At 37.3% G+C, this 19,995-nt stretch overlaps 1 protein-coding gene across 4 annotated transcripts in view; it reads right to left on the reverse strand.

Moving 5' to 3' along the window:
• The window catches only part of LOC135324959 (ceramide transfer protein), a 75,241-nt gene that overhangs the window by 11,935 nt on the left and 43,311 nt on the right, over window positions 1-19,995 (reverse strand). For 3 of the 4 annotated variants that reach the window (XM_064502168.1, XM_064502171.1, XM_064502170.1), the window contains 6 exons: window positions 19,842-19,925; window positions 12,368-12,525; window positions 7,474-7,566; window positions 3,891-3,977; window positions 3,613-3,705; window positions 2,951-3,028 (listed from right to left, as the gene is read on the reverse strand). In XM_064502168.1, the coding sequence (XP_064358238.1) occupies window positions 2,951-3,028; window positions 3,613-3,705; window positions 3,891-3,977; window positions 7,474-7,566; window positions 12,368-12,525; window positions 19,842-19,925 (593 nt within the window). The remainder of the gene's footprint in view (window positions 1-2,950; window positions 3,029-3,612; window positions 3,706-3,890; window positions 3,978-7,473; window positions 7,567-12,367; window positions 12,526-19,841; window positions 19,926-19,995) is intronic. The other variant, XM_064502169.1, reaches the window with a different exon arrangement.

A 19,995-nucleotide genomic window follows, 5' to 3' on the forward strand; every position in this document is an offset into this window, starting at 1 on the left:
AACAGAATATTTCCTTTCTATTGAGGATTCCCCAGGGATAGGAGAGAGATGTCAAGAGGTTCAAAACAAGCTGCAAAGGTTTTACAAAAAGATAAGAGACTATCAAGCTTTTCGGAATGAAACAAGTGACATAACAGAAGGGAGCTACATTTTCAAAAGCCTGATACTAAGTTCTCAATGACTTTAAGATAGTACTCAAAACAGCTGAAGTTAATCTAATAAACAATGAAGCCAAATGAATAGTGTCTTGGAACCTATAATGTCCCACAGCAAAATTAAGCACCTTGATAATATTCAGCTTCCTCAACAGCAAGTGAACAAGCTAAGCTAAGCCACAAATCGTTCACATATCTGGTCCATTTTTAAACCACTACCCTAATTCTGAGGGAGTTCTGAATATTCCTTTGGGACTAGCAGCTTTTCTAGACTGAAAATGCCAGGGTTACTCTTACAGAAAGAAGTGCTCAAATCATTCCACTACTCCCTCTATCCCCCCAAACTTTTTCACAATCATCTCCTTTTCACAAAGTCCAAGCTGACAGCATGTGGTAACATTTCAGTACCTTCTCACACAAGAGAAGGGAAGATACCGACCTAATTCAACAAGTTTCCACCAGTTGAACCACATTTTTACTCCTATAGCAATCATAGCATTCCAGAGAAATCACAAAATATCTATCCAACTTTTATTTCAACTACTCAGGCACACACAGAGCTGTTGGGAGCCACATCACAATAGTTCCTACAGGAACTTTACCGCTGTTTGTTCTGGAACAAATAATCTAAGCTTCAGTTGCTAATGACAAGTCTCCAATATTTGTTCAAGGTATGAACAGATACTGAATCTTCTGAAGGAGATACTGAAGTTCACTGTAGCTGGTCATCATATTGGTATCTTGTTCAGGGAAATCTCTTCCATCTCAGGAAAGATGACTGAACACGTTCCAAGCTATGGTAAAAATGCACTCTTTCTCAGGAAGACACCTTTAGCAGGAAGATCTTGCTGACAGTGGTGCCTCAGCAATCAAGCATGTTTATGCTTCTCAATTTTAAAAACAAAGCTGCAAGTTTCTACTTGATCTTTGCTGATACTGAAATTCCCTTGCTATGAATGAAGTCTAGAAATGAGTCCCATTTATTCAGAATCAAGACATCAGATATTCTTTTGCCTTCTGGAAAGGCAGATCCTGAAGCCTGGGGATGGATGTTGGTTTCATATTATCAGGTCTACAGCAGGCTGTCACCAAGAGAAGGTATCCTGTTTTTCCCCCTTCAAGCCCCTGTTGTCTTTCACTGCCAGCTCACCAGCACTGAGACTCCAGAGCAAGTGGACTGATTTGCTGATCTGAGAGAAATCTATTCTAGGGTGTGGGGGAAGAAGGTGAGGAGAGTAGTTTTCTATAAATTAACAAGATCATCTTTTCTGCAGGAAGTCTATTAACTTGAAACAGCATCCTAAGGCACTGGGTAGTCAGTTCAATTTAGTATAAGCCATGCAGAGGTGAAGAGCAACAGCTTGACTCTACACTCCAGTCCATTTAACTTTGATCTTTAACCTGAATTTGCATTCTCGTGATGAGGACCTAGTCAACTGCAGAATTTTTGATGGCTAGTTTTACTGTAACACTAGCACACCAATATTCAAATTCACCATATGTATGCACAAATGCTATCACAAGCATAAAAGGCAAAAGTGAGAAGGCCCGCACACTTTAGCAGAGTTTCCTTTCAATTGAACTAGCCACGTACTCACAGCCAGACAGGCATCCAGTTCTTACCTTTGGAATCAAAGGTACTATTACCTGACGTGCCCATCCCCCCATTCTCCTCCAAATACCCTGAAATACTAATTTGACTACTAGCAGTCCAGTCAGTGCATCAGCGTTTTGTAATATGACCTGCATACTTTTTGCCTTGCTGCAAGCCAAAATTCTAGAGATGTAACTGGTTGCAATAGGTCAAGGCAAATGTTGGGATTTCAGTCCATAGAGCAAGTCATTAAATGTTAGGCTTCTGCTCAAAGCTAGGAGTAAAACCAACAGGTGGTATGATTCCAGGCTCCATTGCTCAGAGGGAGTTCATTCCTTTTATTTGAAAAAGCAGGTTGTTTAGTGTCAGTGAACTGCTTCCAACAGAACCAAATCACAAATTTCAGAACAAAGTCCAGTTCTCTGCTTAACAAGAACATATAGACCGCAACAGAAGGGACCTTACAGCAGCAATGCCATGTCTGAAAAACACTTTTTTTGAGACTAAGGAGCAGACACATGAATCCACCTGTCTCGTCCAACTTTATAAACTACAATCCTCAGAGCAAGCACAGAGTAATTTTGTGCATTAACAGAAAGACACAATGACAACATTTCCATACTCAGGATGTCAGACTAACTTTCTGAAGGATAAGTGAATATATTCGAACTCTTCAGTAAGCTCTCATATCTGCAATCCTGTTTAAGATGCATTATAATGACCTTCCAGTACTAAGACTAGCTGTAGACATAAAAACAATACTCCTGAACCTTAACATTTTGTATCTTAATGTCATTACAAGCAATACAAAAAAAGTGTAAAAGAAAGTTACACCTTTGATTGATTTAAAAGCAAGAAAAAAAACATTTGAAGTCAAGCCTATCTCCATCCCACACAAAACAGGTGTTAATTTTGCTTTTATAATAATCAGAAATGCAGATTAAGTTGTACACATTTTTAGTAAAGCTACTGAAATCAGTTCAACAGTCTCACAAGATTTGGGCCTCTGGAGGAGTGATATGCATGCAAGCAGAATGTAAAAAAGACAACCATTTAGTATAGGAATAGAGAACTCCTTTGTTTGTCTCAATGTACTAGTTTAAAGCAAGCAGTGATTTATGTAACAAAAACCCAGGTTCCAGGGAAGAGGATGAAATACAGCAAAGATATGCAACCCCCACTCTATGCATTCATACAGTACCTGGGCGCTGAATCTGTGAACATCATCAGAGGCACTGACTAGATCAATGGAAGACATGGAGGAAGAGCGACTATAGGGCTACCAGAGACAGACAAAGAAAAAACCAAGTAATCAGAACAAAGGCACAACAGAGCATTCAGTACCAACTTCCAAGCACAAGATAATGAAGAAAAGGAAAACAAAAGCACCATAAGCAGCAAGCACAGCAGCAAATGCTGATTTCATGCACCTATTATGTATTATATTCCCAGTGTAGCCTTGAGAGGAGTGTAGTGTTTCCAGTAACACTAAAAGTAACACTAAAAAATGTCAACTGATTCACTGGATTTTTTCTAGTTTATTCAGCTCAATAAATTTCATTGAGGGTATCTTAAATACACTATCAAGTTAGCACATCGGTTTTTCTTTTTTATGTAATGTATCAAGTTTGTCAGTTTGAGATAAGTCAGGAGTATTCTAAATAGCTACTCAGATCAATATTTTTTGAGCCAAGACAGAAAACAGTCCTCCTCCAGTTCTGGTCACTTCAATTAAAAATTAGTAACCTATTAAAAGTTACTAGAAACATCTACAAATTCAATCTCACCTACCCATATGAAATATTAAAAAATAGAAATCTCATAAGTCAGCCCATTACTTTGAGATGATGGGAAACATCTTACCTTCTGGACAAATCTATGAGTCCCCACAGCAGAATATGCATCTCCAGAAGGCAAGGACACTGGCCAATGCAATCTGACCTTTTCACTTTGAGACTGCAATGAGATGGGTTTAGTTATTAGTAAGCAAAAATATTTAACAGTACCAATATTAAGAACTGAAATATGCTTATAAATGTCAGTATAAAGCATCTGGAGTTTTAGGAGTTGCACCCTAGGAGAATTTAATAGAAATCATGCATGAAATACCTGCCATTAACACATTTTTCAAGTATCAGTACCTGTTCTTCCATTTTATCTTGTCTATCGAGAGCTGCTTCAACAGCATCAAAAAATTCTTCTTCATTAATCAGACTATTAGGACCCTCCTAGACCATAAGAAACAAAATTAGTTCAAAATTCAGAAGACATGAGAGTTGCATTTAAGTTTATTAAAAAAAAAATCCATATATCAAGTATATAACTGATTGAGGAACATTTCTGCATAGACCTCAAGTCTTTTCACCAACATTCTTAGATTACAGTTCATCGGAAAACCTTACTTGTTAAAAAAAGATATTCCTATTCTTTAAGTGTAATTTACAGGTAGTTATATTAACAAGCAAAAATATTTTCTGGAAACCGAGGACTGAAGAACAAAGCCAATATACATTGCCCCCAGATTTAGGTTTTATTTATACATCTTCTCTTGTGTTAACATGAGTACATTTCTGTCACACTGTCACAAGTTTTAGTTGGGTAATTAGACTTCCCTGCGACTATTCCAGTGCCTTAGGTGGATTTCAGATATGTGCATGACATGACAGGATGGAATCCTGGGGATCTCCATTGAGAATTCTTAGAAAGAGTATTTAACACAAACAGCAGGCAGAGTTGAGTCAACTACTACTAAAAACTCATGACCAGTATGTAAAATGGCAACTTAAACAAGCTCACAGCTCTGACTGTATTGTAAGACAGACTGTGGTCTCACAAAATTTAAAAAGAATTTTCAAATTAAATTTTAAAAGTAGTACTTTGCAACAGGGAGAAGGCAGAAATTTCTTTGTAGTTAATATTAACACTAGCTCTCAAAGGTTTAACTGTCAACTCCTCTGGCTAACTTTTTCAAGGTTTTTAATATTCTGCCTGCTATGCCTTAATCTCAGAATATGTTTGATGAAAAATCATTTTCCACTAAAAATCTGAGTTACAGTATGTAATTCCAACATGGTGTCCATTCCCTTACATGTTTAGCTTGCAGTAGTCAGTCTTGCAAAGAACAAATTTAATTAAGCAGGCAGCTGTTCACAGAAGTTTAAATAAATTCACAGATAACACTACTCAAAGATATTTAGAAAGCATTTAGACCCTTTGGAAGCTTTTTAATTCTAGCTACACTGAGGCAGCTGCTGGGCGTTATGTACCAAGTCTGGAGACTGAAAGGTGACAACAGATCAGGATGAGGGAAATAGATGCAAGAAGGGGAATATTGTGCTTGTTCCACAGTCACAGAGCTCTAGAAGTGGAAGGGAAATATGAATGTAGACAGGAAATACTAATGGTAGGATGAAAAAAATATAAAGAAAACCTGGGGATCGACATAAGGAATTAAGGAGGAAGAGAGGCATAGGGGAGAACAGACACTGAAACAATGGGGAACAGAAACAGAAAACCCACAGCACACTGAATGCAGACAAGTATCTGCAGAGACAGCAAGGTCTAAGTTTTCCACCTAGAGATGGAAACTTCCCCATTTCCTCATTTTGGACACTACAGTTCTCTATTTTGGGAAGACAGACCTCAAGCAGTCTTTAAAGAGACTGTTCTGTTACCACTTGAGCGTAACTCTACCTTGGATAGGCTAAGATCTCTCATGCCTCCGATTCTTTCCCTACAGACACCAATATACTGCTTGGGGGCTTACAACAGGATAAAAAGGAAACATACAGATGAAAGTGTTCCACAGAGTAATTGATCAAAAAACCTGAAAGTGTCTCAAAAAAATCCCTAGAACATGGATCAACTTAAAACCTTCCTCAACACACTAACATCCGGAGGTGGTATAGACATTTTCTGCTTTTGTAACTGTTCATTCAAAAAGAAAGCTATTTCCAGTACAGATGGTTACAGAAATGATTTAAAACTGGAAATCAAGTGTAGATTGCCGATGGGAGACCTGCTTACATTTTGCGTGGCTTGAAACAATAGCTGAAAGTGTGAACTGCTCTTCACTGCAGTTAAGACATTCAGATTTTCTCTGTGGCTACAGAGTCTGTATTTCCCTGAAATGCCAACAAGGATGAAACATATTTGGTTACCTGGACTGCAAGAGGCAGCAACTTCTTTGTCCGCACCTATTTTGTTACCCAGCTTCCCCTTAAAGTAGGTTTTAACTTAATTACCCTCGTAGGCCTGTTTAATGAAGGCTCTCCTTCCATTCCCTACTCTGAATCTGTCAAATGAAATGCCACCTTACATCTGGAAGACTGACCAAAATATTCACCAGTATGCTTGTCAGTTAGCGCAGTATTTTAAAGGAACCAAAACAGCTGGGGTAGTATTTAATGCCAAAGGATTTGGGCCCCAAGAAAACACAGCGTATCTGGAAGACAATCAGCTATCATACATGAAAGAAATCCAGTGAATTTCAAGTGAAGCTGTGATTTTATAGAAAAAGCACACGCGCACACGCACACACAAACTTTGTACATGTGAATGCCATCTCAGCAACATTATTCTGTAATCCTGTGAACAGCAAGAACAGGAGAGCTTCTGAAACAAAGAAACTAAGATTTGAGATAAAAGGATATCAAAATCTCTTTTGTAGAGATTCTTTTGGTAATTACTGCCTAAGATGTTTACAAATAGGTTTATTTCAGAATTTCACTAGAAACTCGAGAGTAGTTAGATGTTAAAGCAAAAGGAACTTCCGCTTTAATTCGTCTAAATTTTTAACTCTCATGAATAAGTCACTACATGTATTTCATGCAGAGATCAGTAAAGATAAAGGTTCCTATTTTGGAGCTGAAACTTCAGACACTTTGATGGAGTAAAGAGTTCGTTAAAAAAAAAAACAAAAAACAAAAAAAACCCACACACACAGGTCATCTTTTGCCACTACTGCCTTGCTGGCTAGCATAAGAGTCATATTTTGGGTTGAGATGAAAAGGGGACAACCTCAAACTTTAAAACATATGTCATACCCAGCTACTTAGGGAGCTCAAATCAGGTGGTAAAACCAGAACTTGCCATCCACCTTTTTCTTTTCTCTTATAGTGGTGCCTCAGTCACAGCAGACAACCTAAGCTCAAATATCTGCTCTACCTATTTCTCAAGCTATGATATACAAGAACACGTTCAATTGTCTTAGAAATTCTTACAAATTAGCCAAACTGCATTACAGGTACATTAGTTCATATTATTCTTCAGACGGCTCTTTAAATGTCTCAGAATTTGACTAAATACGTAACTGAGGAAAAAGCTGCCGAAGTATGCAATTTAAGTGAAGTAGAACCTAAAAGAAATCGAATTTATGAACTCGCTTAAAGTGGCAATGGCAAGTTAAAATCAGTTTAAGTTAAACTTCACATTCTAGGACTGCCTCTGCAGTCAGGATTTTTACATTTCATATCTGTACAGCTGACCCATTCAACACAGAAAGCACAAAACTGTTTGTATATGAGCACTCCTTCATTCTCAAAAGGTTTAAGGATTGAGATTCTTCATCCAATTTCCAAGATGGAAAAAAAGAAGTGGCATAAACACATATATTACTTGCACAAGCCCAAAACCACAATTTACACACATACACATATCACTTTGAGAAACAAACCAAACTTGAAAAGCCTTAAGGTTCTCAATTTTCAAAAGCACAACTAGTACCTCATAGTCTGGCCCTCCGAAATGGGATTTCTTCTTCAGTTCTGTCACAGCATTTTTGTATGCTTCTTCTATTCTTCTCCTTTTCTCAATCTCCTGCAAAATTACACAAGCATTTGAGACAGGTGGAATGAATCAACTGGTAATAGTAAATATGCCAATAAATGGATATGTTTTTGTCTTCCAAGTTTGCAAGGCTGCTAGATTTCCTGCTTTTCTACTTTTATTTTCATACATGCTTTGTGTTTGTATTATATATACACAGATATATAATACAAGGCTTAAGTAGCTACCTACCTTGAGAATACCTTCTTTAAGTCATGTGGAAAAAGCTAAACCAGCAAGCAGAAACTGCTATTTAGCTTAAACATAGCTATTCCTGGTTTGTTGAGGGTCAGACTTTGTATCTGACTGACAGTTTACATAAACCTCCCGGACATAGATGCTTGGGCATGGAGAGAATAGTAAGACTGGTGAAAAGCTAACTTGTTGAATAATGTGAGATAATGAGTCACAGCATGTAAGCTTGCATCTATAATTAGCTTGCATAGGATCCACGTGAATCATTTCATGAACTCCATGCAGAGACTAAGAACCCAACATCCTTCTTCCCTAACAGGTATGTGACTGCACTAGAGCCACCAGTGCCTGTGTCATTGTGTATTTCAAATAAAGCAGTAGTTATGTTGGAAAGAGACTGAGATTTCCTCCTTGAACTCTATACAGCGCCACATGTTCCCAGTGAACAGGTATAAACACTTCTGTAATTCCTCTGCTTCACAGCTTTAGTACATTAGAAGTTTCTGTTCCTTTTCAGAATCACATTCAGGTGGAAGAAAGTGTTAAGTCTCACAGTGACAACTGAATACTGCACACCACTACTTGCAGATATGAATACAATTATTCAGCAACTGAGTTTCAACTTGAAAGATCTGGTGGAAGACTCTGTTAGAACATGCTAACAGGCTTGATTTACCACTGGGAATTCAGCAGTCACATTCACTTTAAAACATGTACTTTAAGCTTTTCTTTAGAAACTGGAAAATAAAACAATTGTCCTGTGTTGTAAAGGAAAATAGTACAGTTTTCCACAGGAAAAGTCTTAGAAAAAAGCAGCATTTGGAGATAAAAATCAAGATTGCCGTTATCTGTGAATGTAGGCTTTCCCTTCCTGAAATACTATCAGACAGGCTTTACCTATTAACACTTACATTTCAGAAAAATTTACAAGTTTCCCTATTTTGAAAGTAACCAGAGAGCCCTGAAGATGTACAAGGCATGACTAGAGTATAAACCATTAAGAGAAAGCACAGAAGTGTCACCAGAACACACTGAATACAAATCACACTTTCTGTACTTCACTTTGCAAATTACTGATAATTCAGATGTGTGTCAAAAGACAACTCTTCACTCCAAATCTGGCAAATTCCTGTTGGCAACAACATTAAATAATGCAGAAAATGAGAGATTGATTGATTGCACAGCAGAAAAATTACTGGTATATTAAAACTTTGGAGTATTTAATGAGACATTTTAGTTACAAAAGTCAAAAGTGGACAAAATAAACCACTTGCTAAGCATATTAATCTTAAAGTAAAAGTTAATTTTCAGAAAATAAGTTCATACGTAAATAGTAATTAGTAAGACCAAAGGAAACAAAAACTACAGTCCTGTGGTTTTGTTATGAATGTAACAATGGACCAGATACTGCAGATTAAATGGTTTCCCTGTTTATCCCTTTTCTTTCAGGAAGCTCAACTTTAAAATACATTCAAGAGGCTCATGTTGAAAATTTCACTGCACTGGAACCACACAAAACCCACGCTCATGATCAGATTCATTCCTACTTAACAGTTAGGAAGAAAGATCCAAACCAAAGCTGTAGCTATCGGTGGATTAATTACACACTTTTGTATTAAATTTATTCTTGTCTCTGTTTTAATAACAGAGAGTGATTGTAGTTTTAGAATTTTATATTTAGGTAAGTGCACTATTTAAGTACCCTCTTTCAAAATTAAGAGATGCTTCTACAATGAGTTCTTGTTTTCAGAGGTTCAGAAATAAAGCTTCCAACCTTGAGAATGTAATTTAAAAACCATTCCTTTTCATCTATTTACAAAAAAGTCAACTGTTTCTAGAGAAAACACCCACTCTTCATAGCACTGTACCCATCTCATTTCAAACTATAGTCACTTCTGGATTCAACAAGCTCTGCTGAACTTGAGCTTCTTTAATATTAGAGACATTTTAGGAGAGTTATAATTGAAATTATATTTTCAAGTTCAGCAGACAGATAAATCTATAAGATGCATCTTTAGATTAACTCAGCCCTCTGCAAGGTGAGGTCCATATGGGATAGCCCAAGTCCCACATGAGGTAGTAGGACTCCTGCTAACCATAGCTATGCTTTGCTGTTAGATAAAATGCAGTTCTGAGACTACTGGAGTGAGAAAGATGGAGAGGAAAGGAAAGATGAAGGGCTCTATTACAACAGAACCTACACTACTTCCAAAATAGTCATTAATTTTAGCCACTGACACAATTCGCCTAGGGACAAGTCTGCACAGAATGAACCCTGCAGAGGGAATCTGCTGGCAGCCAAAGGACAAACTCAGCTGCTCCCTTTGACTCTTCTAGCTGATCTTTTACACATACTGAACACAAGGTTGCAAGAGCTGGAAAAATCCTCCTAGCCAGAACATAAACACAAAACAGCTGCCCCACTTCAGATAGTTTTTCCCTCTAACGCCTCTCACAGAGGGTATTCTTAAACATAATTATCTGACCATATTTACTTCCTTTTCAGAGCAGTATAAACTCCAAGAGCACAAAGATCAACACCGTTCTCCACCTACATTTATGAGATGACAGAGCAATGGCTTTTGCCTGGGCCCACAGTTATATAGAAGAGAATTTTAAAGACATATTTAGCCACTGAACAGCAAGAAACAAACTGAAGACTCGCAATTAAAGTGAAATAATGCTAGTACAGCTCTGAAGAGAGAGAAGCGCTGTCTTAACATTTTTTACATCAGTCTTATCAAAATCACCTCTTCTAAAAGGCCAGCAATTAAGAGAGTCCAAAAGAAAAATAATTACTTTTCTATTAGAATTATATTACTTTGCCATGTGTGCCACAAACACCAAAACATCACTGACAAACAAATCCTTAAAAAAACTTGCAAGTCTACCAAAGCAGAGAGTCTTAACACCTCCAAGTTTTAAGAAGCTTTTATTACTTGAATTTCAGGGGGTGGGGGGGGGGGGGGGAAATCAAGCACTAACAAGCTTATGACCTCCTTTAAAATATATTTGCTTATCTTGTATGAGGCATCATATTCACATGAGACCAGAAGTGAAATTCAGTTTTAAGTTTGTGTTAAATACTTGAAGCTAAACCCAAGTACTTTCAAGTGAGTTCACAGGTAAAGAAATATCTGTGACAAAAAAAAACCCCCAAAAACTGACAGACATTTTAAAACACATTAAACTATGCACAAGACAACCTTGTTTCATCCACGCTCTAAGCAAAGTCCAACCAACAAGAGAGAACAGTGTTTGTTCAGTTCAGGAGAGAAGACTTTGGGGTGAGAGGACACTGAATTTCACACAGCCTTTCAAGTCCTCCGAGGGGGTCATCAAGACGACTGAGCCTGGCTGTTCCCAGCAGTCCATGGTAGGAGGACGTAAGACAATAGACAGACATTGAAAAAACAACAAGCTCTGACTAGATATAAAGAAAAACTTCTTCACCATGAAGACAAGCAAGCAGTGGAACAGGCTGCCCAGAAAGGCTGTTGCAGCCTCCAGCCTTAACAGTTTGAGACCAGACTCAATAAAGCCCTGAGCAACCCAGCCTGATCTCATAAGCTGCCCCTGCTTTGAGCAGGAGGTTGGACCAGAGACCTCTTGGGATCCCTTCCAACCTGAATGATCCTCTGATCCTGTGAACAAGCTTCTCAGTCCTGGATCTGCTCTTCCAGCTACCAGATGCAGAAGTGGCAATATAGCTAGACAGGACTGAGACTTTGATACAGTGACAAAAAAAGAATAGTCAGGAAACAGGAATAACAATTCCACTGTGGATATATTTTTCCCAACCACCTTCATTCTTTCAGTTTTGCATGCCATTAACACACACACGGTAAGAGCTGAAGCATGATATACACCATGGGGAAACATGTTAATTTAAGACCAAGAGACAACAGCAGCTAAAGGACTGCCCAGAACACTGGCCAGCAATGGCAGGATTCTAGAAGTCAAAGCCTGAAGTGCAACCTCACCATGCTTCCAGTCATCTCATCTGAAGAGAGAAAACACTGCCCCTTTTGAGCTACTATAGGGGTTGAATAAGCTTAGCTTGAGCTATCACTGCTATTAGAACAGAGATTACAAAGCCACACACCTAAAAAACTAACCAGTTAATATAAACTTATTAGCTTTAAGAAATTAAATTAAGTGAAATAAAGCATCTTATTTTAAACAGACTTTTAAAGTCAGAATTGATTGTTCCTCAGTATTGTCACCATCACTCATGATTAAAGCATTTCAGAGATTTGCACATCACTTCGCAAGCTTGGTAGATAAGTCTCTCTTAGAAGGCTGCAAGCATTATGCTTACTACTGTGGAATACTGTCAGGTGCTTTATAGACATAAAAGACATAGGAATACTATCTGAACAAGGGAAAAGAAAGAACAATGAATAACGTTACTATATCACCAACAGCCAAAATGAGGCTTTAACATTTTATAGGAGTAAATGAGAGTACCTAAAATTAATAAATACTGTACATAAAAATAAAAGCAATACTTGGAGTAGAAAGATTAAAGAACAACTCAAATGTCAAGCTAAAGAAACAAATTTTGTCAGCAAAAGTGAAAGGAAGATGCTCTTACCTTATCTAGCCTTTTTTGCCAGCTTTCTTCACGTTTTACCATGAGTTCAATACAATGAGAGAGTGTAGCAAGGATTCCAGCAGTAGTTGCCTTGAAAGTTATAGCTTCTCCTTTAAAGTCTATGCCATTAATTCCTTTGGGTGTCACATGCGGAAACACTAAAAACAAACATGAATCATTCACCAATATCTACCTTTAACTCAGATGAACATTTCTACATATATGTTTTATATTAAAAATGTTTGAAGAAAATACCAAGCTGGCTAGATAAGTTAATTTAAAAATAAAAAGTGCTATTAATTTTTCAGTTAGCCACACGATAAAGAAAGAGATTCAAAGGGAGGAATACATCCCCTAAGCTTCATCTTGCTATACTGTATTTCTTCAAGTCTGCTTGTAATGCTGTATTACTCTGCACTCTGCAGAACATGTGGGTGGAGGGAGTGGTAATACTTTGTAACAATAGCAGTTTGACAGCTTGAAGTGAGGCCTAATTAAGACAGAGCAACCTTAAAACATATCTGATACAGTACTAAGAAAGCAACAATTTCAAAATGCAGTCAAACCCAAAATGTAATAGTCAAGGTAGTTTTAATTATATATTAAAAACTCAAACCTATATGTGTAAGATAAAAGTTGTATCAAATGTGTTGAATTATCCAAGTACTGCGGGTTTTGCAGTTCCAACAACTACTCCATGCTGTCAAGCAAGCCATCTGTTGCTAAGGCTATTTAAACAAATCACTTATAATAGGTACTTTTTTTGTCACACATTTTATGTCAAACTCCTATGTAGGTTGACAGAATAACAAATCAAATACAACACATTAATGTCATAAATATTAGAAAGCAGAAGTAACACCCATGTTGTAGCTGACTGAGCCTGGCAAGTTAAAGTAACTCCCGCTATGCTGTGGGGCAGGCTCATTACTTACCACCCAGCTGGAACTTGCTTTTTTTTTTTTTTTTTTTTTTTTAAACAACCAAAAAAACTGTCAGTTTGTCTATGTGGCACTGTTTCGTGACTTAGAAAGTACAAATAAATATTTGTGCAAGTTTATCTAGTATCTGTCTGCAAGGGTGAACTAGAGCTTTCAAGCAGCTCAATTCTTGTAGGTAACAGAAATACAATTGCTGTTCCCTAATGGTAGAGTACAGTATCTGCACTCAAGGGAACGGAAAGCAAGCATCACATGGTCTTAAAGCAATAGCTTTATAAGTCCCCTTTCACTAGGGATCAAACAATTTTCAAACACATGATTAATGACTATACATGCTTACTGAGGTATCTGAAGTGGTGTATGCTGTGGTAGAATACAGCTTATTTTTTGTTGCATGTGAATCAAGAATAATTCTTAAAAGCTAGAGATGGTGGGGGCTGGAGAGAAACTGAAGGTAAGAGAAAAAAAATCTGCTCCAGAAACAATAATGTGCAGATCAGTCCTCCTTCCCCCAACAGCTGCAGAGGGAACATGGAAGAGGCCAAAACTGAAAAAGTGGTATAAGCTGGCAAGGGAACGATGCAGTGGATTCACTGAGAATAATGAAAGTTAGACAAACAAAACCTTCACCCATAAGGTACTTCTCTACTAAAACATAAAAAATAATTTAAAAAAATGCAGCTTAGCAGTAAAATAAACCCTCCTATTGGTGTAGCCTGTGGGCAGGCTTACCAGCACAACTATGCTGCTCATAGAGGTGATTTTTTTCCCCCCTTAAGTACATGACATGTTAGATATGCTGAAGAAACCACTGGTGGCAGAAATATTTCAGAAATATGTATAATACATTGTAAGAGGGATGTAGCAATACAGTCATTTCCTGGAAAAAAAGTCAGTCTGCTTTTCTTGACTCTCCTTGAATCTCAGCTACAACTCAAGAAGCAACTATCACAGTTAACGTAAAACTGACCTATCATCATGAACACAAAGGAAAACATTTTAAATTTCACTGCCTAGTCTTAACCTTCTCAGAATGCTGACACAGGTTATTTCATGTTAGACATAGAACAGTTTAAACCATATTTGAAGACCCTTACTTTCTAGCAGATAATTGCATTCTTAAAACATTAACTATTCTGCTTTCTTCCATCATAATCTAAATTCATTGAACAAATTTACATATTTATTTACAGCTACATATGTAGTCATTGAAGAGGAAAATAAGTGAAAATGATCACAATGCATCTTTTCCTCAAATATTTTTACCAAGAAAAGTAACTTAAGATTGTGTTATGCACTTGTCTTTTACAGAGGTAACTCAAGCTGTTGTTATATACACATACCATTACCCAGAACTCAGCAAGGCTTTTAAAACAAGCTGGTTTTTCTGACTAGGTGGTAAAGACTACAGCTCACTGTAGAACAACTTACAAACAACCAATGCTGTTCTGCAGCCTAGCCACCCCCAGGGTAAGATCAATGATCACAATGACATATAGCTTATCTGAAACTATAATAGAGAATTCAGGGATAATCCTGAAAGGCAAAGATAAAGGCTGATCCATAAGCAACTGGCCTTAGTGGTGCTTTGTGGAAATTACAGAGTTCAAGACTTTATTGCATGCAAGAAGTAGGACAACACCTCTTATAAAAGACACCTGTGAAATAATTTAGTAACAGCAGAAACAACATTGCCTATCCAAGAGTAGGGGTCTATGTGGGGATCTGCTCAGTGGCCAGCTTTAAGATACAGAAGTATCTCCAGGTGCAAACTGCAGCTGAGAGCATGGACTGCAGCTCACACCCGGCAGCTGCCCCAACACCTGCTTGCTCTGTCAGGCACTACACATTCTTGATTGTACAAACAAATGATGGCTATCTCATCACACCTTCTGTGCTTCTAAAGCAGGGAAAATTAATCTTTTCTCCACACATATCGCTCAGGTTCTTTTAAGTGGCACTACAGGGCCAAAGCAGCAGGTAAGCATCTCTAGTCCTCTGAGTATGAGAGCTCTGCAAAACCAAAATAGTAAAACACCGTTCCCTCTTCAGAGCCTTTACTCTGGAGTGTAATGCATAGGCATTACCTTATCTCCAGGTTATTCTGGCTATCTTTTCCATCTCCTCAGATACCTCTGTTACTTGTTCAAACCACTAAGTGCACCACTAATTCTCCATCTTTGCATCTTACCCCCCAAAATTTTCTTCTAAAAGATCTTAAGTTCAGATCTTTATGAAGTCTTTTTGATGTCCAAGAAGGTACATGCAAAAGCTGCTTTAGTCTTCCTCATTTAAGTATGGCTTCACCTTTATACTACTAATTGGTTCACAATGCTTCTAGGTTACACAGACACATAGCAGTGTCTCCAAGCAATAGATTACCCGAAACACTTATTTGTAATAAAACCCTCCCCACCCTCAATAAAAATTTCATTAAGAGGACTATCATTTGAAAACATGCTGTCGTTAATACTTCCATACAGTTTTGGCTATCATTAAGTCTATAATTCATTCTTCAATGATTAGTCTCCAAGTAGCAGTGATTTGCACACAGCTTGCAGTTCCACTCCAAGTCTGTCCCTTGTTCCTTTCAGCCATTTTAATATTCTGGACAAAAAATGAATTAGTTGCAGAAAGGAGTAAAGGCTATTTCCTTGAACTGGTGATCACTGAAGAGACTCCTCACCGTGGATGGTAGTATTTTGATTTAGCCCTAATCACAGGAAACATTTATCTTCCCAGAACACACCAGAAGGAGACCTCATGCCTTGGTTTCCACAAGATTTGAACTTCAGAGCATTAGAACTACTTGTCAGATGATCTTTCTGTTTGGAGAGTCTCAACAACCTCCCTATTCTTTTTCGATGAGGCTTTTGCATACTAACTACAAGACTGGGTATTTCAAAACAGCATCTTGTATCAGAAAGATCTTCCACAGGTTCAAGTTAAAGGCTAATAGAAGAGTGTTCTCAACACTGCAACTGTTCATCTAGCTTGGTGATCAATCTACATTTAGCCAAGTGAAAAAAGCAGGAATATGATTTTTTTCTCCTATTTTAATTTCATGTCAACATCTCAAGTCAAGTGGTTCCTTCTTACCTATCTTGCCTTTTAAGCATTTTGCTTTATTTCTGAATTGTTTTCACTCTTCTCTTTCACAGTAATAGATTTTTTCATACTATGTTTTCACCTTCTTCAGTAGCTTTTAGCCCTTCTCTTCTATACCTCTATCCGTTGAATAATTGATTTTTCCTTCCTGTTCCTAAGATGTTTCTAACACTTTCCCAGATGTCCCAAACATTATCTGTTTGATCAATGGGCTTTAAATCTTTTTTCCACTGAAACAGATTTTTTTTTTTTAAGACAGTAAGTAGAAAAAGATCCATTATCTTTACATTTTACATCACTAAACTAGTTTTAAATGAAAAGGAATAGCTGGGTACATAAACCATTTTTTAATTGCCACCTGCCATTGTCCATCTTCTGTGGATAGCACTAGAATTGATATGATTTATTTTCCTCTAACAACCACCTCATTACTTCAGCAATATTCTGGTAAATATTCTTTCGCATTCAGATCACAAAAATCCACCACAAATTCCATTGTGTTTTATATCAAATTCTCCTCCTTCAGTCTCTGGAAGATCTTCAGCTTTGTAATTCTAGTACAAAAACATCTATCCTCAAAAAGGTTGCTTAAACAGGTTTCACCTGCTCTTCTTATTCCTGCATAATTTAAGCCCAAATCCCTTCATTTTCTTGAGCAGATAAATGGGTACACTTCCTGACCAAGACTCTTATATTCTATATTCTTAGAATGTATGATCCAGATGGGTAAATATACATCAACCAGGCTTTTGCTTGGTACTTTACACAAGTGATCATTGTTTCAGTTACAATTGGAAAGTGAGCATTAAATTTAAATACCTTCAAAGTCCTCTCTTTTTCACCTTTCACGCAAAGGTCACAGAGAGCACAGAAGAAAACTCCTTATCCAAATGTCTTCAGAACAGGGCACAAAGCTATAGTGTCAAGCTAACTTTTTCCTCCTACCCAGTGAAGGTGCAGAAGAGAACAAGTTTTGAAAGACGTGAATATATTCACTTATGTCTTTAGTCTAGCTGTTAGAGCACTCTTCTGAGCAGTAGGTTCAAACACTCCCCCTTAGTCTACTATGGTAAGAGGCTGAATCCATACTTTACACTTGCTGGAGCACTGGCTGCACAAAAGTCCCATGTTTAGACTAGACAGGCAACCACTTCTCAGCTACAATTAAAAGGATTATCCAGTCTTTCCAAGACTGGATAGAGAGGTCTATTCAAGAAGGGAACCTAAAACCTGAGAAACCGAAGAATCTTAACAGCTGTTCTGAAGCTAAGCTTCAGGAAAGGGTGAAGTTAAAGATAATTCTTTCATTATCTGTTAGTCAGAAATTTTTTTTTGCCCAAATACACATGTCTTTTGGATAACCATTCTTAACCTGAGACACCTGTTTCTCCCACTGCATGACTTAAGATTGAGGATCCTACTACAGGCCAGGAAGTCAAATTTCCTGTTTCCAATCAGGTGCTCCAGCACTCAGCTTTTAAATCTTTACTTACAAATTAGAAACTGCAGCACAAAAATCAGAATGGAGATCAATCTCCTCCTTTTTGCCAATCATTTAATAAAAGTTCATAAAATCAGGAATCATGACAATTGGGTTTGTAAGTTCAGGGAAAAAAAAAGGGCTGCAGTGGTTATTTTGTGCAATGAGCTATCATGCATGATTTTATATAAAGGTTTCCATAGTATATTGTAATTTCTTAGCACAGAAGTTCTCAGAAACTTGATACAAACTTTTTACATGCGAAATGTTGATATCGCCTCAAATTCCTATTGAATACACACACAAAACCTGAAGAAAGCAGAAGGCACCCACTTTGCATTTAAGTGTTGTAAGATGACCAGATGTACAAAAAACACTTTCCTAATGACATTTCACATATCAAATTTATATATAGCAGATACACCAGAAGAATGCAAACATGAAGGAAAGTTCTAATGGCAAATTAAGCTGAAACTCCTACATCATCCTACAAAAATTAGTTTTGACAAAGACATCTCTTTCAAAATGAATCATGCAGTGAAATTAAATTCTCACTTAACATTTTTAGAAGAAAGCTTTTTCAATCTTCTGAAGTTTGTTCTGATGACTTAGCAGTCCTCAAAAATGTAGACTTTTTAATATAAAATAGAATCAATGGATGTGTGTGGCTTGTTTACAGGTGAGTTTTGCAAGCTTATCTGTGCTGGTAAGAGGCAGGAGAGATTTATTCAAAACTTTAGAGTTGCACACTAAACCTCCGGTTGTAGCACTACACTTGACCCTTTGCAGAGCAAGCATTCACTATCATTGAAGATTCTACTCATATGAATAATTCTGGGAGTATGCAGAAAGCTCCTTCTATATCCCTTCCTCTTCCTTCCTCATAACAGTTTCAGCAGTACTCTAGTCTAGAAAGAGAGCACTTAACTACAGTAATGAAAGATGCAGGACACAGGGACTATTGTAAGTTGTTAGAAAGATAACAGAAGACACAAAAAAGGCTTGTTTTGCCCATATATTTTCCAGTTTCTTGCTGAAAGGGCTACAATTATAAAAACACTTTTGGTAAGTACTTCTTTTGGAGACTCCATCAGATTCCAAACTGGAGCTAGTACAACCTCATTATTTTGTGAACTGAGGCCTAACAAATACCTTTAGCTGAGCTGTCAATAGGTAGAGAATGTAAACACTGGAATCACTTTAGTCAGGAAACAAGGGAAAGTCTCAGAATTATAGAGATATTTTAAATGCATGTACACCTCTTAGCAGGCCAGGAATATCAAGATTTTTAGAAAAGCACAACTTGCATGAGTTCTTCATATTTACTGCACAGATGCAGTAAGTGCCCTGACTATAATCAGATCATTTAATGCAAAAATAAAATGAAAATTCTGTTCAACATTGGGAAATACAGGAAAAAAGTACTGAAATTATGATGAGTGAGAGTCAGTACCATAATGCTGACTTAACTATCACTTAGCCACAAAACCTTGGCGCAGGGTGGAGGGAAGAAATCAATACTTGGGAACACCCAACTAGAAATGCTTTGGCAATATAAGTGTGCCACACTAGTTCAGCAAAGGAAGATGATACTTTCGGAAGAAAAACTGCAGTTACCTATTACAAACCTCAGTTCCCAATATCTGAATGATACTGCTTTTTCAAAGTATGTAATATGGACATGGCTTTGGACAGAGGGTAAGAAGCCTGACAAGCTTGCACTATTAATATTGATGTGCGTTAAATTAAATATAGCTCAAAGATTCATGAAAAGCAACTAATGAGTGATGGCTTTAGCACAGGTAAGAAGTTCTTGTCACACGAGTTCAGATATAACTACCCTTGTAGTTTTCTCCTTAGGAAAGAGCATAATCACCAGCCAGCTATACCAGGCTAATCATACTATTTAGGAGTTTTAGTGGGAATAGAGTTTAGACATACTTACATTTTTCCTTATTGCTGTTACTGTTATGTAAAAAATCTCCATCAGAACGCATTGTTGGGAAATCATCTTCATCATCTTCTACCACTAAATTTGAAAGACAATTTGTATGTCATGAAAGAGAGAAAACCTTTTCCCAAGTTCTTTCATGAGCAAG

This window comes from Dromaius novaehollandiae, chromosome Z (assembly GCF_036370855.1).
Source record: "Dromaius novaehollandiae isolate bDroNov1 chromosome Z, bDroNov1.hap1, whole genome shotgun sequence".
NCBI lineage: Eukaryota > Metazoa > Chordata > Aves > Casuariiformes > Dromaiidae > Dromaius > Dromaius novaehollandiae.